Source organism: Piliocolobus tephrosceles, chromosome 2, assembly GCF_002776525.5.
Source record: "Piliocolobus tephrosceles isolate RC106 chromosome 2, ASM277652v3, whole genome shotgun sequence".
Classification (NCBI taxonomy): domain Eukaryota; kingdom Metazoa; phylum Chordata; class Mammalia; order Primates; family Cercopithecidae; genus Piliocolobus; species Piliocolobus tephrosceles.
Genome location: NC_045435.1, coordinates 94,025,458 through 94,049,592, shown reverse-complemented (window position 1 = coordinate 94,049,592; position 24,135 = coordinate 94,025,458). Strand labels below are relative to the sequence as shown.

Below are 24,135 nucleotides of genomic sequence, written 5' to 3'. Positions count from 1 at the left end.
TTTAGTATTCCAAATTTTACAATAAATTTTAAATAAATAGAAAAAATGGGGAGGGAAACATCTATAATGTTACTTTAAAATTAGAACACACTGGCCGGGCGTGGTGGCTCAAGCCTGTAATCCCAGCATTTTGGGAGGCCAAGGCAGGCGGATCACCTGAGGTCAGGAGTTCAAGACCAGCCTGGCCAACATGGTGAAACCCGGTCTCTACTAAAAATACAAAAATTAGCCGGGCGTGGTGGCAGGCTCCTGTAATCCTAGCTACTCGGGAGGCTGAGGCAAGAGAATCACTTGAACCCGGGAGGCAGAGCTTGCAGTGAGCCGACATCGCGCCCTTGCACTCCAGCCTGGGGAACAAGAGCCAGACTTCGTCTCAAAAAAAAAAAAATTTAGAACACACTGAAATTTTAAATTCTTACTTGGATACACATATGCAATTTTTGCCCTAACTCCTTAATTTTGTTGTTTATTTATTTTGAGACAGAGTCTGACTCTGTCTCAAAAACAGACTGGAGTGCAGTGGTGTGATCTCAGCTCACTACAGCCTCCACCTCCCAGATTCAAGTGATTCTCCTGCCTCAGCCTCCTGAGTAACTGGGACTACAGGCCTGTGCCACCACACCCAGCTAATTTTTGTTTTTTTTGTTTTGGAGGCAGGATTTCACCCTGTTGGCCAAGCTGGTTTCAAACTCCTGACCTCAAGTGATCTGCCTACCTCAGCCTCCCAAAGTGTTGGGATTACAGGCGTGAGCCACTGTGCCTGACCTCATTCTTTAACTAGAGTGACAAGTGTGTCTAATATTATGTCCTATAGCATGTAGAGTCTGTACCACACAATTTTACATTTACGTGCTGCTTTGTATTATTTATTTTGGTTTGCATGCATGTGTGTATGTTAAATTATCATGTCATCTACTTCTTATATCTCTTCCAGTGCCCAGCAAGATTTGACACAGGATTAATTGGTTGGTTCTTTCTATGGAAGGATGTATGTATAATTAAATTTCATTTCTTTTTTTTTTTCCAGGAGAGAAAGGCCTTGGGAAAACAACTGGGAAGAAGTTATGTTATAAAGGTTCTACGTTCCATCGTGTGGTTAAAAACTTTATGATTCAGGGTGGGGACTTCAGTGAAGGTAGAGCTAAAAGTTGTGTTCCTAATAACTCCATCTATCAGTTTCTAAAGTATTTCATTATTACTCTTAGTTCTAAATATTGTGTCAATTACAGTATGATATAAAATGAGTACAGTGAGTACTTGTTGGATGAGTGAATATTATAGATCCAGAATGTATAAAAAAGCAAAGTACCACGTAAGACATTTTATCTTGTTTTTATGCAGTTTATTAATATTATAGTTACTTAGTGAATTCCTTTACAATGAATGCCAAAGTACTGTCTTACTGCTTTTGTTCTAGAATGTTTTTGATGTTGTTACTGTTTGAAATAAGTGGGTTGTGAAGATGGCTTTTTTTATGGTATTTATTGTAATGGGATTTGACATATATTTTAAAGATGAAGTTAATTGAGGACTCTGAGAATTTTGATTATTGCAGCAATTATAACATTCTAAGGTTTCCTTCAGCAAATTGAAGCTATCAAAACTGATTTATGTGTTAGTATATTTTTAACGTTCATTATGGCTTAATGGAACTCATTATTTGCAGGTAATGGAAAAGGTGGAGAATCAATTTATGGTGGATATTTTAAAGGTAAGGCTTATTTCACGGTCTTTTGTTTCAGTTCTGATATTAAAGCAAGTTTGATCATATACTTTTAATGAGAAGAGGTTTACTTATAGTTCACTTTTTGCATGAAACTAATGCTGCATGAAAATACTTTATTTGCATGAATTTGGGGATAAATTATATTGTAATATATAATTTTTAATTGACAAGATTAATTAAGGCTAACTTTATGGTTAAACATGACTTTCAGCATGGAGGTTAGGCAACTATATACATGAAAACTCCTATCTTCCTGCCTAAAACTGTCAACATATTCTTTTGTTTATAGAGAATGTGGTCTTTTGCAAAATGAAAAGGTAAGAGAACGAAGCTCAGTAACACAAACTCCAATTCTGTTCCCTTGCACCCTTCCTAATAAATTTATGGACAGTCTGGGTCAGGTTGTGGCTGGATTTCTATATTGCTTGAAGACTTGGAAAATTCTGTGTATTATTTCATACATGCTTCTGTATCTTTTTTCATTTCCCAATGGGTTATTAATTTCACATCAGGGAAAAGAGTCTAGTTGTGGGGTTTTTTTTCCCCTAAATCAAGCAATTTCTTTGAATAAAAGTTGAATTTCCTCCTTTATCAAAGGTTTGTATGTTTTCTTTTGTATATTAGAACTATGACTGTGTTTATTCTTATAATAGTAGCATCTGCATAAATCTAACTATTGCACTTGCCCCAAAAAGCCTTAGAAAAGTCAGTTGCAGAGGTTTGTAATGAAATCTAATATTACTAGGTTTTAACGCTATAATAGCTTCAGTGTTATAATAGTCTTTTATATTTCCTTTGGGGGAAAATGGATTACTACTCTTTTTCAGAAGCCTGTTCCCAAGGTAATCACTTTTTAAAGTTTTCTATGTTTCTGTTTGTTCTGAAGAAGATTTGTTTGTATGAATGTTAAAAGGACATTTGTTTTCAAGGATATTCCTGCTGGAATTAAAATAACTCTAAGTGATCTTTATCACAGATTTTTTTCCTTTGAACTAGTAGGAAACAGCTATTTAGCTGGTTCTATTATGTAGCAATTTAAAACTAATGCTTTAGGCCACTTTGTGGTTGTTACCTGTGGCAGATACTTTTGTACCTTAAAATTGTATTTTGCTATTTAAATTTTTGTTTCACAGGGCTTTCTTGCTTAGATAATTTTGTGATACAATTGAGTATACACATACTTAATTTAGATATGTTCCTGTAACTTAACTATAACATAATTTTTTTGGTCTCATAGTCTAGCTTCAATTCAGTTGAATAATAAATTTACTGTATAAAAATTAAACACCTAAAAAGATTATTAAACTTCTTCCATGTATAGTACATTAGGCAAGCTAATTGGAAATTTGGAGGAAGTAAGCTAGAGATTTTTCTAAAATTTTACTAGTTTTCCCTGAAAGTTAATAATTTAAATATCATTTAGCCAAAGTATATTACTACTAAAAGTGACTGTTCTAAGGCTGTTTGTATAAAGTATTAAATATATGTTCTTTTCCTCAAGGCTTTAATTAGTATCTTTTGGCCTTTTTATGCTTTTGTTATTTGATTAGCTTAAATTTTTCTTTTCTGAGTGTTCAGTCAAGTTATCTGTACTGACCAGAAGAGGAATTTCATCTTTTGCTTTCTATTTATTACTTGAACATTACTTTAAAGTGACTTATAATTGGAGACTGACAAATTTGTGTTTTCTTCAAACAGATGAAAACTTTATTCTCAAACATGACAGAGCGTTCCTTTTGTCAATGGCAAATCGAGGGAAACATACCAATGGTTCCCAGTTTTTCATGTGAGTAGGCATAATTCAGAGATGAGCTTTTCTTAAACAGAGAAGCGCTGTTCATAAGAAAGATGGTATAGTTAAACCAAGTTTAATGCTAAAATTCTGTCAGCTTTATTTTTATTATTAATTTCTAATATCATAGAAACTTACAACATGTAACAACTGTCTCAGCATTCAGCATATATCCTGGATTGGAAGAATGGGACTTAAAAAACTTAAAACTTACACATTGTTTTCAAAATATGCCGTCATCTTCAAAAAAGATGACGGCATATTTAAGCCCCTGTTAAATTTGAGTGCTCACTTACCAAAACTAGATTGGAACATAAACTATTGATGAACATGTAAAAATTGTTCATAGTAGCAGATTCAGTTATTGTACCCCCTCAGCAGGGAAAGCAGTTTGAGTAAACCATTGCATGGTTGTTGTTTTCTCTTACTGTTGCTCTTTGAGGCAATTTTGAGAGAGGTACTGTTATTTTCTGATGTTATATAGAGATAGGTGACCTGCTGTTGAGCACGCATTTTAGAAAACTCAAATTTTATGAGGTCTCCATGCATAATTGAAATAACCCATTGTTGCTATCATTTCCACCAAAATTTATGAGATTGTCACTCAGGAAACTTAAGAATACTAAATTTGCTTTTGAAAAAGCAAATATATTTACATGTATGTGCATTGCACAACCAAAAACTTACCTTTTTCTTATCTGAAAATTCTAAATAAATCCTTTGGCATACTTTCAGTTATATTCTTATCTAAAGCTGCTTCAAAACCTATTTTTATCATAATTCTGTCATATAAAATGTGAAAGATAACTATCCAGCAGGAGGGTTATTGTTTTTGATTGGAAGTGAATCTCAGTTGTGCTATGTATGTTGGAGAAATATTTCATTAATGATTTATTGAAAACATTTTCTTTGTCATCTTTCTGAATGAATGAGTATGAATGGCGCTTCCCTGTCTTTAAAGGAGTGTATTACTGACATATAAAACTCAAATGTTAAATTTTTCTGAAAAATATATTTCTACATGATCTGATAAAGTTCAGATAAGGGGCATTCTATTCCTAAGAATGTCCTAAAAATGGAAAACTGATAAAAGATTATGCTTAGAATTATACAGGTAAAAGACCTACTACAACGGTTGTTCTCTTATCTTGTTTTGATCCCATAGGTTGTTTGTTATTACTCTTCTTTAATAGAGTGATTTTCTATTCTTAACCTTCTTAAGAGCCAGTACAAAGCAGAAAGAAATATTTTCAGAAAGACTTTTTAATAGTAACTTAATGTAAAAATTATCCTTTGGTTGAGGTTTCCCATTTCCATTTTTAAGCTTATCTGAACTGTGAACATGAAAAACATAATGATTCATTGGTCAAGAAGCTACCATTTGAGGGCTCTAAAGTTTCTTTTAGATTTCCTTTTTTATATCAGTACAATTAAAATTTGATTTATCAAGTAGCAGCAGCTTCTTGATATTGTTACATACATTAGCTTGTTCATAAAATGTTAGAGTTAAAACTCAATAAAAATGCTATCGTTAAACATACACTAATTAAAATTCAGTATACGAAATTCTCCCTTCAAAAACATCTTATTTTTATTTTATTTAGTACTTGCTTAAGTATTCTCTAGGAATATCTAGTAAAGGCCTTTACTGTTTTCTACATGGCCTAATTTTATGTTGGACTACAATTTTTGAGGAGGAATGCCAAATAATTTTAAATAAATTGCAATTACAATTTTTACGCTTATTTTCAAAGTTAATTTACTTTAGATGGTGGTAAAATCACTGTGAACTTCTGATTGAAAGAAAATTTTTTACTTTTAGTTTGAAATTTCCTTCTAGAAAGGGGTTTGCAGTCCCTTTGGAAAGGAATAAGCAGTCTTGGAAGTAATTGACTATTTTATCCTCCTGTATTTTTTCTAAAGATTTTTGTGTCTATATACTTTCTTTATGCTGGCTAGAAAGATCAGTTCTCAAGAGTTGCAGGATAAAATCAAATTAACTTTCATGTTTCAGAACTAAAACATATCCTTGCATTTTATGGGAAGGATAGGTAAAAATGGAGATGGTGGCTGATGAAAGAAAAATCTTTGAAACTATGTTTTTACAAGCCCTATGCCTTTTGGAGTTGAAAATATTAAAATATGATACGCTGTCTTCAGGTTATGTATATGATCACAGATAATAGCTCTGATGGTCACAGAGCTTGCTGATGGCTTCCAAAGGATGGCTCCTGCCTTTTACCCTGTTACCACAGCTCCTCATATGGCACCTTGAGTGTCAGTTCTGGAATCTGAAAAAGAAAGGATAGTGTAAGAATGGTGGTAAAATAAAAGGAATTGTCTTTATAGTTCCTGCTTTATGAGCTCAATAAGGATTTTTAATACATCATTGCAAAATTGTTTTTGTAGTTTTTGTTACGAATCTGTTACTCTGCAATTTCTAAGGAGTAGATTTGGTGCTGTTAGTGTGGGTATTTGCAAAACATCCCTCAAGGATTCTTGTGTTTTGTGCATTAACTACTGTCTTCATTACTTACACATTTAAAAACTCCCCCTTCCTTAGGCATATGTCATTTTTATTCAACATAATTTTGCTTATATTGCTTTCTTTGGCTGGAACAATTATATACATAATGAAAATCAGATTTTCTTCTATAAATCTATTTGTAATTTTTACAGTAACTTTATTTCTACTACTGTATTTGTTATAATGATTTTGCTCTCGGGGGTCTATATAGAAGAAAACTTGATTCTTTTTGGAATAGTACTGCTCAAGAAATGTGGAAGAAGTGATACATGGCACTATCCCCTTGAATCACTAAGGAAACAGTGGTTTTATTTTGAACGTTTTTGAAGGAATTCAAAGACTTGGGACTAAAGCTACCAGGTTAATTTGGTATTTATTTTATCCTTTGTATTCTTATTTATTTTTTAGGTTAAAGAATAGGAAGAAACCACAATAAAAACTAGAATTAGAGAGTCATAGAATGGAAAAGGATTTAGACATTATCTAGTCCAACCTTTTCATTCTGTAGATTATGCTAAATTCTTGAAAAAGCATGTAAAGTCCAAGTTATAGAAATTTTACTTATAATCTGGAAGAAACTGATAGCTAGAAAAAGAATCCTGCACACTTATTCATATTATTAATGGCTTTACTATAAATTTAAGCTTATTTAAGCTCAAAATTTTATTAACCACTCTGCTCTGAATTTATTTTAGTTAAAGATTAGAAGCATCAAGCATTTTGCTGGAAAACAAAATGACATTTGGGGAAACATTCTTTCCCCTTTTGCTGTTAGTGATAGCTTATTAATTCTGACTGTAATTGTCATTGTCTTTATATACATTAATCAAAAAGACAAAGATGTTGTATAAAATAGTCATGAAAAAGATTAAGTAAATAGTTTATAGCTTTGTAGTAAGTAACTTTGGGATAGGACACTAATATAGCTGTCAGGAAACCTTGATTTTAGTTTCGTATGTACCTTGAGTTAGTTTTTCTTAAACATTGGTATGAAAATATGGATATAAAAGGAAGAAAGTGTTTTGTAGGGTAGTCCTAAGTTTCTGAATGTGTGGAATGATTTGTGTGCAAACATTGTCTTGCCTAATGGAAATAGTCATAATTGCCTAGCTTTCATTAGTCTGAAAAATGTCTTAAAGAAGTATTGGGCTCATCTTAAATCAAGAGCAACAGAAGTCTCTTCATCAGCTGCTGTTACAACATGAGTCTGCACAGCCGTAGAGTAGGTCTGCAGAGCCTGCAAGAACAGTTCCTGTCACTGGCCACTGTCAGTGGTCATTAATAATTATAACAATGTAAGAAAACAAGATAATGTAGAAGAGTCAAACTTTGAACTTTAAACAAAACATGTTTGTTACATTTTAGCAGTCATAAATAGGGCAATGGGGTGGCGGGGCATAAGGAGTTCTAGAATATGTTTTATATCATTTAAGAATCTGACTTGCAAGTACCTGAAAGGGAGAGGAGTGCTAATTGTTGCAAAGTAGTGGAGCAAGGAGAGTTGAGGAGTGGTTGGCTTTAAGGGGTTTGTAAAGCTATATTGACATTTTGGGTAATAAAACTAGATTTGGGGTAGAAATGCTTTTTCTATCCACATATTCATAAATTTATGTGAGAGGAAATGCCAGTAAGTGTTAATAACCTGAGAAGTTCTAGCTTTTTCCTTCCTTTCTTTTGGGGTAATACAATACCTTCATATGTTGACTTCAGATTTTTTCATGAGCTAAGATGTTTGTGAAACTTAGCCATAAACCAAATTCTCTGAATATCAAGTGTCATCCCTAACATCCAGGCTTAATAACTTAATGTTGATGTAACTTACGTACTAGCAATGTGGAAGAAATTTTTTATCTAGTAATGTTTGGTGTGTATTACCTTAACTTAGTGCTGATTTTTAGAAAGCACTTCTATTGTGGTGCCTTTTGGAACACATGGGTAGAGCATTGTCAAGTGGCTTGGTTAGTTTCCATTACCCTTATACAAGTGTTGTCATTCTGTACAATTTGGTGCCTCTTCCCTGGCAGCATGATAGTTTCAGGAGTTGAAGGGAAAGCATCGCATGTTAAAAGCTAAAGTGGACAGAAGTTACCTTTATTTCCCTCTTCCATACTACTTTACAGCTACAGTCACTTATTTGTTTTTTTTTGCAACATTCATTGAAAACTCCACATTATTTCAAATATTATGTTCTTTTTTGACACTTATTCATGTTGTCAATGCCTTTATGATAAATTTAAGCTTATTTTTAAATATTTCAAGATTTATTACATTCAAAACTCTTATAAAGCATTTTGTTCATGGTATAATAGTATTTTGATCTGAGTAGTAATCGATTTATTTGTTTAAATACAGATAAAAATTGGTCAGTGTGTGTTCTCTGAAAAAAATTCTTCATAATGGGGAAAATCAGAGATTAGACAGGAAAAGAAGATATGGTGGCTAAGATTTGACTGCACTTACGCTTTCATCTCTCTTGCCTTTTTACTCTCTGAGAAGGTCCCTGAAATTGTAGTTAGTTATGCTGCTTTATTATTATGTTCAGTGACTTCACTTCAATGTGCATGTAATGTCACTGAACAGTAACTCCTGAAAGTAGTCTGTTGTGGTATGTCACCAAACAAAGGTTTCAAATGTAGAAGCATGGAAGGTTCTTTAACTGTTTGATGTGAGTTAGTTGAAAGTTCCTTGAAATTTTGTTTTGGATGATCTTAACTCACTTTTTTCTAATGAAATTTTTGCTTTCAACTGGTAGTAACTGCTCCTGGGCATTCAGATTTTTTATATCTATGTATGTATTCAAGATGCACTATTCTCTTTTGAGAAAATATTGTCTTAGCTAATTTCTGGGATTTGTGAAAGGAAATATAATATGTTAATAGCTATTATTGGCACTCTGTGTTACAATATTAAGCATCTAAATAGATTCCCACTTAGCCACAATGCTTTTCTTAAGCATAATTCATCTCTATGTAAATACCCCTTATGAAAGAAAATTTAGAGCCCTCCATTTAAAAAAGCTTTCTTGCTCTGCATAAAACTTGAAAATATTTAATTTCAAAGTTATATTGATATTAAAACATAGATTCAGTCTTGTCTTAAAAGTGTATTACAATTTATTTCTTGCCATTTTTGTGTAAAATTTACAGAAAGAGTGTTACACCGTGCGCTCCAAAGGTAATGTCTCATTACTCTAAGGCTCTCTCTCTTTCTTTGTCTTTATCTCTTTAATTCTGTTGTTATGTGCATTGAAACATTTTAAGAAAAAAAAAAACTTTCGCTTTATCTGTATAGCAGCAGTACATGTAAAACAAGTGCGTTTTATTTTTCATGTTTAATCCTGGGAACTATATTTTAACTTGAGTGGCTCGTTTCCACCAAGTTCCTGTACATCTTCTGGTGGGGGAGTGGGGTTATAGTTTGTAGTATGGTTTTAGTTCTCATTTCAGTGTGGAATTAGTCATTTCTGTATAAGGGCAAAAGCTTATCTGATAACGGTATAAAACTATAGATTGGTTTTGGAGTAGCAGTGACACTTGTCAATTTCTAGGATTCATAAGGCTTAAATACCTTGCACACATGTTTTTTAAAGTAGATTCAGGGGTCGGGGAAACAGGAAAATCACTGTCTCTAAGTAAAAGAGAAAATGGAAATGCATAAATATTGAAAGGTTTTATAATTTGAAATGTTCTTTGTGGTTTTTTCTTTTTTAGGTATGTTTTCATAAGCATATATAAATTTTAAACATTTTTCATAGCCTCTGACCTTAACTTACTGAGCATGTGTCACCATTGCACAGCTCTTTAAACAGCTGCTTTTAAGATCAATGCAATTATTTTTTCCATTGAAAGTTCTGAAAGATTAAGAGTTAGTGAGATGAACTCTCTGCTTCTTTTAGTAGAATTGAATAGTCTGGACTGTGCATATTAGTTCTCTCTGCTCTTTTGTAACCCTCTTTGGCTAATGTCCTCTGTTCATCCATGTATTAGCCAAGTGCCAGTAACCTTGGCTAAGCTAAAGCTGCTTTACATTGGGATTTCTACTCCTGGAATGTAGGTTGAGAACCCCAGAGGGCTTCTTTTTGTTAAATATTTTTAGTATTCTTAATATGTAATTTAATCCAATTAAAGTACAAACTTATATTTCTGTATCTTGAGTTGCAGATGCAAGTAATGGACTTAAATCATTCACATCAGATTTAGGCACCATGGGCAGGCAGAGTTGTCCTTGAAAGAGTCATTCCTGTCTTCATTTGTTTTCTGCACTGCTACAATAAAGGACCAAGTTTGCCTATTCTTGGCAGTTTTCATTTGAATGAAAAACTAAAATTTGAATATCATAAAGATAGCTATTCCATCCTCAAATTGAATCTCAAGTAGTATGTTGCTGCATCACTACGTTACTCTGGAATGTTTTATTTCACCATTTTCTCCAAAAGTTTGCCATAAGGTGGTTTTTACAGCCTTTCTGTTAGCCAGGATGGCAAATTGAATTGGGCTCTTCATGTTTTAAGTAAAATTTGCAGGCTTTCCCCAGTACTACAGGATCTGTGAGTTATGGGGGAAAGGATCAAGGAAGGAGAAGGAATGTATCTAATCTGGAAACCATACATTGTTTTTACTTCTACATATTTGGGGCTGACCCCTTAACATTGTAGAAAAATTTACTTTTTTAAAAGCACTTTTGGCTGGGCGTAGTGGCTCACACCTATAATCCCAGCACTTTGAGAGGCCGAGGCAGGCGGATCACCTGAGGTCAGGAGTTTGAGACCAGCCTGGCCAACATGGTGAAATCCCGTCCTATTAAAAATACAGAAATTAGCCGGGCCTCGTGGCGCATGCCTGTAATCCCATCTGCTCAGGAGGCTGAGGCAGGAGAATCACTTGAATCTGGGAGGCAGAGGTTGGAGTGAGCTGAGATCGCGCCATCGCACTGCAGCCTGGGCAACAGAGTGAGACTCCATCTCAAGATAAACAAATAAAAATAAAAGCACTCTTTACATCTTTCATATAATAGAATCACTAGCTTCTGTACAAATTTCTTGTCTTTAGTGTACTTTGGTAAAGTTGTATAATTAAAGCATATTTCTATCTTGAAGTTACCATCCAAGGTGGTTTCTGGATGCTAGTTTAATGGTTTAAACACTAGTGGGGCTCATTAATTCACTAGATAGTTTTTGTTTTGTTTTGTTTTTGCTGGCTGTTTTTATTTTTATAATTACATTGTCGTGTATTTCCACTTTTCAATTTTCTAAGGAATATTTGAGATTTGTGCTTTTAAAACTTAATATTTTCTTTAAAATTCTGGAACTACTTAAGTTGACATTTTAATTTTTTTAAATTAAATTCTGTAGTGCTCTTACAGAACTGAATATTCTTAATGTAAGTATAAGCGTTACAAATCCTTGTACAATAAATATTTTTAGCGTTGTTACAAAGGTTAAAAACTGGGTTTTGTTCACTTACATGTCTTAAAATTGCCTTAAAATGAATACAAAAATTTATGTGGGAGCTTCTAGTACAGTTGACTGCTTTAACATGGCCTGACATCTAGTGATATTTTTCTCTTTCAAATTTTCTATCTCTTATATATCTATTTCTCATTCTTATAAATCAAGATGCTTGTGGTATATAATTCTGAGTCTAATTATCTGCTTTTGAATGTTTTCCACTGCAATTCATATAATGTGAAGATCTGTGAAAATGCTATGGGAAAACTAGCTTGGGTTCAAAATATCTTAACCAAATGTACCCCTTAGGCTTCCCAAGAGTGACTGTCTGACAGTTGGTGACTGTAGAAGAAGCCGGTTGGGTGTTTTCTGGGCCATGGAAATTTAAAATGTCTGTGATGTTATCCATCATTACTTTGCTGTCAGAAGGGATGACAGATTGAAGCTTTTCTCCCTATCGCATTTTCAGAGTTGCTGTGTCAGAGCTTCACCTTGGGTGAAGAAAGATGGGCAGGAATTCTGGGAACAGAACTCCTAAGACCTACCTCTGTCTGCCTGCCTAAAAATGTGGACTGACTCAGTATGAGAAATAACAAATAAGAAAACATTTAAGTGTGTGAGGCAAATGTTAATCACACTTTCTTTCCATAGGGCAAATAAGAGGTGCTTTTCTTATTTAATTATGCTGATAAATTTTGAGTTTTTTTTTTTTTAAGTGTTTTGTTTTGTTGTTTTGGATTTGAGAGTAACTTTAATTTTTATGTGTATTCATATTGTATATTTATGGCTATAAGTCAAATCAAACTGATTTCATATATATACATATATAATCTAATAGAGATGATTGTAATTCATTATAATTTTGAGTTTTTTAAATTAGTAAAATGGCTACTATTGCTGTTTTGTGGTTTTTAAGGTTAGATGTATATCATATTTAACTTTTTCCCCTATCTTTTTATCTTTACTTCTTTGTTCTCTACATGCTGTGTTTAAATCTTTCTGCTCTCTTCACCTGAACACATCCTGTTTGACATCATCTTTGTGTTGGTGTTTATTACATAGTACCACAAAGCCTGCTCCACACCTGGATGGGTAAGAGTTACATTCTTACTACATTGGGGAAGTGTTTGGGTGGCCAGCCATAAAGAGAGAGTGGACCATGGTTGAGCCCTCAAGGGAGCCCTCTTGATGGCTAGCTTAATTTCATAGCCAAACTATTCTTTAGAATCACAGAATATAGTCATTTTGAAACCCCATGGCTCTCATGTCACTGAAGGAGTTAATCTGTGCTCAGGGATGGCCTTCTCAGCAATATAATTCTTTTTTTTTTTCTGTTTTCCAAAATGGGTCAGATAGTAAGCAGTACAATTTCAGGTGTCCCTGTAAGGAAGGTTTCCAAGTACCAAGTGAAGTCTGAATGTTACAGAATCTTTACCCTAAAATGGTTAAGAACCATTGTATTAAAGGCAGAAAACAGGCCCAGTTTGCATAATGGTTTCCTTTTATGAAGCAGATTTCAAGTTCTCATTCCATTCTAGTTGCTTCATACAACAGACAGTTTGGTTTTATTTTCAGGTCTGTGGACATGTCCTTGATTACAATTAATTGTCTTGATTACTGTTTATAGCTTAATTATCATCAAACCAATTGTTTCTTGAATTTGTATTATGACAGGGTGCATGTCGTCTTTGGACTAGTTATTTCTGGTTTTGAAGTAATCGAACAAATTGAAAATCTGAAAACCGATGCTGCAAGCAGACCATATGCAGACGTGCGAGTTATTGACTGTGGAGTACTTGCCACAAAATCAATAAAAGATGGTAAGAACTGTTTTGACAGTAGATGAAACTGAGCCACAGGTACAGCATTGTTGAAGACTGTAACTAGATTTGAGTAGTGGAATTGGTGGCATAGCAATAGCCCTTGGTGCCTCTGAATCATACCTTACACATTTAATCTTTTAGCATATCTTGTCAAATCTTACTTTTTCTTACTTCCCTTGCCACCAGCCTGATCCAAACCACCAGTATTTTGTGTCTGGATTATTGCTGTAGCGTTGTAACTGTTTACCTTGCTTCTGTCCTATAATCTTTTGTCAGCAGCAATAGCCTCCTAACTAGTCTCATTGCTTATATCCTAGGCCCGCTATGGTCTGTTCTTAACAGCAACCAGAGTGATCCCTTTGAACCATAGTTTGCATTCATGTCACGCCTGCACAGAACTCTCCAAGGACTCCCTTCTTCAATCATCCAAAGCAGAAGTCTTTACGGTGGTCTCTAAGGCCCTGGCTGGTCCAGCTGTCTGCTGTCTCTTTAAACTCTTCCCTTATTTATTGCCTTCCAGGCACATTGACCCTTTTTCAGACATGCCAACCACTCAGGTTCTTTGTGCTGCCTATTCTCTTTGTCCAGAACAGCCTTCGTTAAGATATCTGTATGACACAGTCCCTTGCTCCTTTAAGTCTCTGTTCAAATGTTGTGTTAAACTACCCCAATCTTCCTATTCCCTTTACACTGCTTTTTCTGTCTTAGCACTTATCATTTGTCATATTATGCAATTCTTTTTTTTTTTTTGAGACAAGAGTCTTGCTCTGTTACCCAGGCTGGAGTGCAGTGGCACTGTCTCGGCTCACTGCACCCTCCACCTCCTGGGTTCAAGTGATTCTCCTGCCTCAGCCTCTGGAGTAGCTGGGATTATAGGCATGCACCACCATGCCTGGCTAATTTTTGTTAGTTTTAGTAGAGACATGGTTTCACCATGTTGGCCAGGCTGGTCTTGAACTCCTGACCTCAAGTGATTTGCTCACCTTGGCCTCCCACAGTGCTGGGATTACAGATAGGAGTTGCTGCACCAGTCCTATTTCTTGTTATTTGACCCAACCAGAATATAGGCTTCAAAAAGACAAGGGAGTTATTTCCTTACAATCTTGCCAGTAATTTTATTATAAACTTGAAAAAAGCTGTCTATACTTAATTTTTTTTTGCTGTATGTAAAGCATATTTTATGATATTCAGTAAAACACACTTTTTACTCTGAAAGGTAGGCACTGAAGTTTAGTACTAATGTTTTTATTAATGTTTCTTAAAAGTTTTTGAGAAAAAAAGGAAGAAACCAACTCATTCAGAAGACTCGGATTCCTCTTCCAATTCCTCTTCCTCTTCAGAGTCATCTTCAGAAAGTGAAATTGAACATGAGAGAAGCAGAAGGAGGAAACATAAGAGGAGGCCAAAAGTTAAACGTTCTAAAAAGAGGCGAAAGGAAGCAAGCAGTTCAGAAGAACCAAGGAATAAACATGTAATGAATCCAAAAGGGTATGTGTAAAACACCAATGTACTCTTACCTAAAAACAAACTCTCTGGATTGGGAAAAGTATGTATAATTCTATAAACTCAATTTTATTACCTGTTAGTGAAAAAGGATAGCATTTTTTAAACTTTATCTAAATTGAAATCTGGCAAATCTAGGAGTAGGTAGCATAGGCATTTCATTTCAAAGATTTGTGTGTTTTCAGTTTTCAGGTCAAAATAGTCCTAAGAATTTTTTTTTTGAGACTGCGTCTCGCTCTGTTGCCCAGGCTGGATGGAGCGCAGTGGCACGATCTCGGCTCACCACAAGCTCTGCCTCCCAGGTTCACGCCATTCTCCTGCTTCAGCCTCCCGAGTAGCTGGGACTACAGGCGCCTGCCACCATGCCCGGCTAATTTTTGTATTTTTAGTAGAGATGGGGTTTCACTGTGTTAACCAGGATGGTCTCGATCTCCTGACCTTGTGATCTGCCTGCCTCGGCCTCCCAGAGTGCTGGGATTACAGGCGTGAGCCAACGCCCCGGGCCTTTTTCTTTTTTTCTTTTCTTTTTTTTATTTGAGATAGGGTCTTGCTCTGTTACCTAGGCTGGAATACAGTGGCACAATTATAGCTCACTGCATCCTCCACCTCCTGGGCTCAAGAGATCTTTCTGCGTCAACCTCATGAGTAGCTAGGACTACAGGCGTGTACCACTATGTCTGGCTAATTTTTAAATTTTTTGTAGAGACAGGGTCTTCCACTATGTTGAACAGGCTGGTCTCTGACTCCTGGCCTCAAGCAATCCTCCCACCTAAGACCCCTAAAGTACTGGGATTACAGGTGTGAGCCACAATGCCTGACCTCCAGGAACTCTTAAAATAAAAAAGTTAGGATCGTTTACCAATTTTCCTATCAAAATTCTAGTCTTTGGGTTTTTCACTGGGTTGATATATTTTCTCTTTGTGAAAATCATATAACTCTTTTGAGTGAGACTTGTTAGCTATCATTAATTATGCTGTTGTTTCAGTGTCTAATTTTATGTGCTTTTATTATGAAATGCAAACATTATACATTTTAATCAGCGACTTGGTTTGTTCAAAGTCACTCTGAGAGGAGTGATACCAATGAAAAAAGGTCAGTTGATTCCAGTGCTAAAAGGGAAAAACCTGTGGTCCGCCCAGAAGAGATTCCTCCAGTGCCTGAGAACCGATTTTTACTGAGAAGAGATATGCCTGTTGTTACTGCAGAACCTGAACCGTAAGTGGGATGACTACACTATATATTTTTATTTCTCTGAGACACAGTTCTGTCAGCTCATTGCATTCCACACTCATGTATGGAACATGATCCATGTTTGAAGCACATTGAAAAATACTATGGGAGTATTAGATTAATGAATGATGTGTAGGAAATATGGGAGATACCAGATTATTGAGTGATATGTACCGTGTCTTTCAGAATTCACATTCTAGTAGGGAGAGGAGGTTGGGCAAGTTGGTCAGGGAAGCTCTTATTGGTGATCTGGAAAGATTTTATTCCTGATCTTCTTGCCTTTGCCTTTTATTAAAGGGGTAAGGTTTTAGTTATCAGAATAGAGAGTTAGTTGAATTCTTTAGATCCATTTGAGTGATGAAGCATGCTTTCTAATTTGAATAGTGTATAATTAATTGCATGGTGAGTGGAGATACAATTTAGTATCAAATAAGTTACTTTTGTCAACTTGTTCAACGATTACTTCTCTGCATTGGAAGAGTGAATGTGTCGCTTTAGATTTAGTCTGAGAAAATAGTATTTAATGTATTTTGTATATTAAAGTTTAGAATTATTAAAAGAAAATGTTTCATGAACAGAAATACCATAATGGCTGGTGTTATTGATAAGTTCCCTATGAAGAGTTATTTTGAAAGCTGAAAAGTATAAGAGTCCTTGTTTATAATTAGGTCTCTGCATAAAGTTATTTAGTTTATTAAATATTTTTAAAGCCTGATATTGTCTTGTTTTAAAAAGCGATTGCAAAATGGCATGTATCTTTGAATTAATAGCTTAACATAATATGTTTTCATTATTAAAAATTCTAGCTTCTTTGCTTATTTTTAATTTTCATCACAATCTTCTTTTCCTAGGAAGATTCCTGATGTTGCACCCATTGTAAGTGATCAGAAACCATCTGTATCAAAGTCTGGACGGAAGATTAAAGGAAGGGGCACAATTGTATGTGTGATAAGACTTTTTTTGAAGTTATGTATCTAATAAAAGATTTTTACCTATTGTTAAAATCCTAGCTTTAATTTTAGATATAATACAGAATCTGTTCAAGGAACTAATTGTATTTTCCACGGTTATGGGAAGGTATTGCTGTTAGAGCAAAGTATACTGCTGTGTTTGAATGGGTTTAATTGAGTATGAAAGGAGGAACATGTGAAACCATCAGTGAGTATGCTGAGAAATCATTAAGACTTTAAAGAGGAAAATTTTTCGTGGATTACAGGTGAATCTCAGCCTTGTCCATCTCTTTTAATGCCTTATTTGAAATAACTTCACCTGAGGCCGGACGCAGTGGCTCAAGCCTGTAATCCCAGCACTTTGGGAGGCCGAGACGGGCGGATCACGAGGTCAGGAGATCAAGACCATCCTGGCTAACACAGGGAAACCCCGTCTCTACTAAAAAATACAAAAAACTAGCCGGGCGAGGTGGTGGGCGCCTGTAGTCCCAGCTACTCGGGAGGCTGAGGCAGTAGAATGGCGTAAACCCAGGAGGCGGAGCTTGCAGTGAGCCAAGATCCGGCCACTGCACTCCAGCCTGGGTGACAGAGTGAGACTCTGTCTCAAAAACAAAAAAAAAAGAAATAACTTCACCTGAACCTAAAATAAAAGTTAGAAAAAAAAAAAGAACTTTAGACCATCCTTTTGGTAACTTAAATCATTGCCTTTGATGGGATGATCTGAGATTGGGTCTTTCACTTAACTCTGTCATATAACTGACTGTCATGGAGAGGCATTTTAAAAAATAGTATTCTTTTTGTTTTTAAAGCGCTATCACACACCTCCAAGATCAAGATCCTGTTCTGAGTCAGATGATGATGACAGCAGTGAAACTCCTCCTCACTGGAAAGAGGAAATGCAGAGATTAAGAGCATATAGACCACCCAGTGGAGAAAAATGGAGTAAAGGAGATAAGTAAGAACTTTGAGTAAAAGCACAATCCTGTGTCTGTAATATTTTAAGTGTTAAAGGGATTGGATACAATTCTGGACTTTTCATTAAAGAGTCAATGAAAAATTGACAGTCAGAATTAGACTGTGACCAAAGGAAATGCATTTGGGACTACTTGGTGAAAGTAGTACTCTTAACTAGTTGGGCTTTTCAACCAAAATCCTGTTTTCCTTAAACAAAAACTATAAGCCTGTATCTTTTAATGACCTCTTAGTCAATTTTAGAAATAATTAGGACTTAGAAATTATATAGCAGATTCTTTCCTAGCCAGCCAGGTCACTGATGAGTTCATTGGTAAATGGGAAAACCTGCACTCTGTGTGCATGTTGACTTTTGATCTCAGAGACTGTTGCTTTTTTAGAAGTGTATACATCTCTTACCTTCAGTACTGTCCCACAGTGGAATATTTATTTTAGGAAGGGGACAGGCCCCAGAATAGCTAGTGAAAGATATGCTAATGGGACCCTGTGTGATCCTCCATGGTAGTATTCTCTTTTTCTCTGGGGGCATCCTGCAGAGTGGTTTGGAATTGGGAAAAGGAGGAAAAGGAATGCATCTGCTGTGTAGAAGTGGCTCAGACACAGTGGTGCTGAGGACTTTCAATTCTGAGCCTTGACATAAACGCTCAGATTGTAAAGCCTGTATCTGTTTTTGTGTACTTCTTCCTCAATTTCTTTTTTAAGTGGTTTACAGTCTTAGGGGAAATCTGGATTACCTCTGTGAGGCGGAGAAAAAACAAACTTCATGCTAGTTTCAGGCAGCTATCCTGCATCTTCAGAAAATCAACAAATTGTTTAAGACCTTGGTTTGACTCACCCTCAAAAACTGTTCTGAGAGGCAGAGGGTTGTGAGCAGGTAACAGCCAGGAACTCTTGTGATTGAGTTCAGCAGTATTCTTGTGATTAGTTGGTTTGGTTTTCAAACACATTTTCCTAACATATGTAAGGTTCTTTGCTTAGCTTAAAAAAAAAAAATCCTTTTATAAGTGAATTTGTTAGTAGTTCTCAGTGTGTGTCTCTGAAAGCATAACAAGACAGGCCTATAACTCTGATTCATGCTTCCTGCGTGTGCTTAAAGTGTTAATGGGGTCAGGAACTTTGTTGTTAACAAAGCTGTGTCTTAGGCGTAGAAAACATGCTTATAAATCACCACATGAATATTATATCCTTTCTATAGGTTAAGTGACCCCTGTTCAAGTCGATGGGATGAAAGAAGCTTGTCCCAGAGATCCAGATCATGGTCCTATAATGGATATTATTCAGACCTTAGTACAACAAGACACTCTGATGGCCACCATAAAAAACGCAGAAAAGAAAAAAAGGTTAAGCATAAAAAGAAAGGGAAAAAGCAGAAACATTGCAGAAGACACAAACAAACAAAGAAGAGAAGGATTCTTATACCGTCTGACATAGAATCCTCAAAATCTTCCACTCGAAGAATGAAATCCTCTTGTGATAGAGAAAGGAGTTCACGTTCTTCCTCATTATCGTCTCATCACTCATCAAAGAGAGACTGGTCTAAATCTGATAAGGATGTCCAGAGCTCTTTAACCCATTCCAGCAGAGACTCATACAGATCAAAATCTCACTCACGGTCTTATTCTAGAGGAAGCTCAAGATCAAGGACTGCGTCAAAGTCCTCATCACAGTCTCGAAGTAGATCAAAGTCCAGATCTAGTTCCAAGTCTGGGCACCGAAAGAGAACATCAAAATCACCAAGAAAACCAGCTTCTCAGTTAAGTGAAAATAAACCAGTTAAAACAGAACCTTTAAGAGCAACCATGGCACAAAATGAAAATGTAGTAGTACAACCAGTTGTAGCAGAAAATATTCCTGTAATACCACTGAGTGACAGTCCGCCCCCTTCAAGATGGAAGCCTGGACAGAAACCTTGGAAGCCCTCTTATGAGCGAATTCAGGAAATGAAAGCTAAAACAACCCATTTGCTACCCATCCAAAGCACTTACAGTTTAGCAAATATTAAAGAGACTGGTAGCTCATCATCCTACCATAAAAGAGAAAAAAATTCAGAAAGTGATCAGAGCACTTATTCAAAATACAGTGATAGAAGTTCAGAAAGCTCACCAAGGTCAAGGAGCAGATCTTCTAGGAGTAGATCTTATTCCAGATCATATACAAGATCACGTAGTCTAGCTAGTTCACATTCAAGGTCTAGGTCTCCATCATCTAGATCTCATTCACGAAATAAATACAGTGATCATTCACAGTGTAGTAGATCATCTTCATATACTTCTATTAGCAGTGATGATGGAAGGCGAGGTAAGAGGAGACTTAGATCCAGTGGGAAAAAAAATAGTGTTTCACATAAAAAACACAGCAGCAGCTCTGAAAAGACACTTCACAGTAAATATGTCAAAGGTAGAGACAGGTCTTCATGTTTGAGAAAGTATAGCGAGAGCAGATCATCTTTAGATTATTCTTCAGACAGTGAGCAGTCAAGTGTTCAGGCTACACAGTCAACCCAGGAAAAAGAGAAGCAGGGCCAAATGGAAAGAACACATAATAAACAAGAAAAAAACAGAGTTGAAGAAAAATCCAAGCCTGAACGGGAATGCCCTCATTCAAAAAAAAGAACTTTGAAAGAGAATCTTTCTGATCACCTTAGAAACGGCAGTAAGCCCAAAAGGAAGAATTATGCTGGTAGTAAATGGGACTCTGAGTCAAATTCAGAACGAGATGTAACTAAAAACAGTAAAAATGACTCCCGGCCATCCTCTGACAAGGAGGAAGGTGAGGCCACATCCGATTCTGAATCAGAGGTTAGTGAAATTCACATCAAAGTGAAACCCACAACCAAGTCATCTGCAAATACTTCACTGCCTGATGATAATGGTGCTTGGAAATCAAGCAAACAGCGCACATCAACTTCTGAGTCTGAGGGGTCCTGTTCCAATTCGGAAAACAATAGAGGAAAGCCACAAAAGCACAAACATGGGTCAAAGGAAAATCTTAAAAGAGAACACACCAAAAAAGTGAAAGAGAAATTGAAAGGGAAAAAAGACAAAAAGCACAAGGCTCCAAAACGAAAGCAAGCATTTCACTGGCAGCCTCCACTAGAATTTGGCGAAGAGGAGGAGGAGGAGGAGATTGATGACAAGCAAGTTACTCAGGAGTCAAAAGAGAAAAAAGTTTCTGAAAACAGTGAAACCATAAAAGATAATATTCCAAAACCTGAGAAATCCTGTGAAGAGGGCAACCTTTCAGGTAAACATAATACAGTGACTGTTTCCTCAGATCTTGATCAGTTTACTAAAGATGATAGTAAACTCAGTATTTCTCCCACAGCTTTAAATACTGAGGAAAATGTGGCCTGTTCGCAAAACACTCAGCATGTTGAAGAAAGTGTTACCAATGGATTGGAAGATGTGCTTCAAACAGATGACAACATGGAGATCTGTACTCCTGATAGGAGTTCCCCAGCAAAGGTAGAAGAGGCTTCCCCTCTAGGAAATGCACGGCTTGATACCCCAGATATAAACATTGTTCTGAAGCAGGATATGGCAACGGAACATCCTGAAGCAGAGGTAGTAAAACAGGAAAGCAGCATGTCTGAAAGTAAAGTGTTGAGTGAAGTGGGGAAACAGGACAGCAGCTCTGCTAGCTTGGCTAGTGCTGGAGAAAGTACCGGGAAGAAGGAGGTGGCTGAGAAGAGCCAGGTCAACCTCATTGATAAGAAATGGAAGCCCCTGCAAGGTGTGGGGAACCTGGCAGCACCTACTGCTGCCACATCCAGTGCTGTGGAAGTTAAGGCGTTGACCACTGTGCCTGAAATGAAACCACAAGGCTTGAGAATAGAAATTAAAAGCAAAAATAAAGTTCGGCCTGGGTCTCTCTTTGATGAGGTAAGAAAGACAGCACGCTTAAACCGTAGACCAAGAAATCAGGAGAGTTCAAGTGATGAGCAGACGCCTAGTCGGGATGATGATAGCCAGTCCAGGAGTCCAAGTAGATCTCGAAGTAAATCTGAAACCAAATCAAGACACAGAACAAGGTCTGTCTCCTATAGTCACTCAAGAAGTCGATCGAGAAGCTCCACATCATCTTATCGGTGAGCAATATTCTCTTTCCTTCTCCCAAAGAGAGTCTGTTATTGTTTAGCTTGGAAGAATATCAGAATTAGGGACAGAATCACTATTTCCAAATATCTGAAAGGAATAAGAAGTCTTGTTTTGTGTGATTCAAAGAGTAGATTGAGGACTTAGGGAGAGGGAATTTCAGGAGGAGAAATTTGGGCTGGGTTTACAAAACTCTATTACTATCAATTTAAAGCTCTCTGTCACTAGAAATGAGTTCCCATGATAGTTGGTAAATTCTCCATCTTTAAAGGTGAGGCTGCTTCTTGCCAGTCAGCGATGCCTTAGAAGGGAATCCTGAATTGATAGAATATACAGAATTTGCAGATCATTAATCTAACCTTCCATTTTACACATGTGGAAGGTGAGGGCCAGAGAGGCAAAGTTACCTGCCCAAGACATGCGTCTTAGTTTAGATGTGGGATAGGGATAAACACGATCATCTTTAGATCTTTTGTTGTTGTTGTTTGAAAAGCAATAAAAGAATTTAAAACACCTTTTCCTCAACTTTGTCACTCTGCACCTTCATGAAAAGGTTTTTTGTTATTATAAATTGCATCATAACTTGTCAGCATAGAATGGATAACAGATGAGAATTAAAAACTAAAAATATTTGTGATGGCAATAGGAAGTTAGTAAGCAGTTGTGTTGCATTCTTTTTCTTGTAAATATTTTATGGTTTTACCTGTTTCTTAATTATTCATATCCCTTATTATATTGTGCTTGATACTCATCATTTGAACTGAAAATACTGTAAGAATCTTTGACATGTTTTTCCTTTCTAGTCATTCATCAGTCTTTCTTCCTTTGCCTACCCAGACTTCTTAAAAAAGGAACTGCCACGTGCCATCTATACTCGGTCTCCCATTTTCTCCTCGGCTGTGTGCTTGCTGCCTTCTGTGCCTTCCCCTCCCTGCATCTCTTAGTTTACTGACTTAAGACTTTCAGGTACTTCCGATGGCCAGTGCTGCGGCATATTTTCAGCCTCACTGCTGGAGCCCTCTGCTAGCTCTCCTTTCTCCCACTCAGGCCATTTCGTCCTTGTGTTATCGGCTTCTCTTCCTCCTCGTGGCCTTTTCTCTCTGAGTTCCTGTTGCTAGATGTAGTTGCCTGTTGAGCGACTCCGGCTTCCTGTCTGCTTATGATCCACCTTACCATTTACACAGAGACAGCTCTGAGCTATTAGTGATGCTGGCCACTCTTCTCATTTACCTTCCCACCTCTGCCTTGGAGTGGGTGGTATTTCAGTTTGTAATGAAGACAGCAAGGCATGAAAGGCTCAGGGACTTGTTCTAGGCTATGTAGCTAACAGGTAGTAGACTGAGAGGGATAAGCCTGAGTGCTGCCCTGCCTCCCTGTTTTGGTTACCTGCCTGGGCCTGACACCCCCATTAAGCTGCGAACTCCTTAAAGTCAGAAACTGTGTCTTACTCATCATTCAGTCACCTCATAGGGTCTGGCTTTATTATTTTTGGTTGAATAAAAGACTACGATCTTATTAGAACATGATGTATTCATTTTCTTGCAGATATACTGGAAGCAGGTCAGTCTTCCAAAACATAAGTGCATACTGAATAAAACCTATGGTGATATTACATAATGTCACCTATACACAGAGGTATTGTTCTGGGTTCCTGAATGACAGGCTTAAAGTAGGGGAGAAGAGTGGGGAGCCAAGTGAATGCAGAGGGGCAGAATTGTACTGCTTACATTTTTGCTTGTTTTATTAAGTATTAGACATAAAAAATGATTAAAGTATAAAAAACTATGTAATACATACTCATGTACCTGCCATCTAGCTTAAAAAAATAGAACTTTGGGCTGGGCGGGGTGGCTCACGCCTGTAATCCCAGCACTTTGGGAGGCCGAGGTGGGCAGATCACGAGGTCAGGAGTTCAACACCAGCCTCACTGACATGGTGAAACCCCGTCTCTACTAAAAATACAAAAATTAGCCAGGCGTGGTGGTGCATGCCTGTAATCCCAGCTACTCAGGAGCCTGAGGCACTAGAATCACTTGAACCTGGGAGACGGAGGTTGCAGTGAGCCGAGATCG

The 24,135-nt window shown here is 36.6% G+C and overlaps 1 protein-coding gene across 7 annotated transcripts in view; it reads left to right on the top strand.

The window, feature by feature from the left end:
- The window catches only part of NKTR (natural killer cell triggering receptor), a 50,686-nt gene that overhangs the window by 19,213 nt on the left and 7,338 nt on the right, over window positions 1-24,135 (top strand). For 4 of the 7 annotated variants that reach the window (XM_023231490.3, XM_023231489.2, XM_023231491.1 and 1 more), the window contains exons 4-13: window positions 1,028-1,135; window positions 1,667-1,711; window positions 3,425-3,512; window positions 12,554-12,583; window positions 13,166-13,311; window positions 14,580-14,802; window positions 15,877-16,032; window positions 16,899-16,986; window positions 17,807-17,952; window positions 19,165-22,056. In XM_023231490.3, coding sequence (XP_023087258.1) covers window positions 1,028-1,135; window positions 1,667-1,711; window positions 3,425-3,512; window positions 12,554-12,583; window positions 13,166-13,311; window positions 14,580-14,802; window positions 15,877-16,032; window positions 16,899-16,986; window positions 17,807-17,952; window positions 19,165-22,056 — 3,922 coding nt within the window. Of the gene's footprint in view, window positions 1-1,027; window positions 1,136-1,666; window positions 1,712-2,015; window positions 2,044-3,424; window positions 3,513-9,191; window positions 9,220-12,553; window positions 12,584-13,165; window positions 13,312-14,579; window positions 14,803-15,876; window positions 16,033-16,898; window positions 16,987-17,806; window positions 17,953-19,164; window positions 22,057-24,135 lie in introns of all 7 variants that reach the window. The other 3 variants (XM_023231494.1, XM_023231492.1, XM_023231493.1) reach the window with 3 other exon arrangements.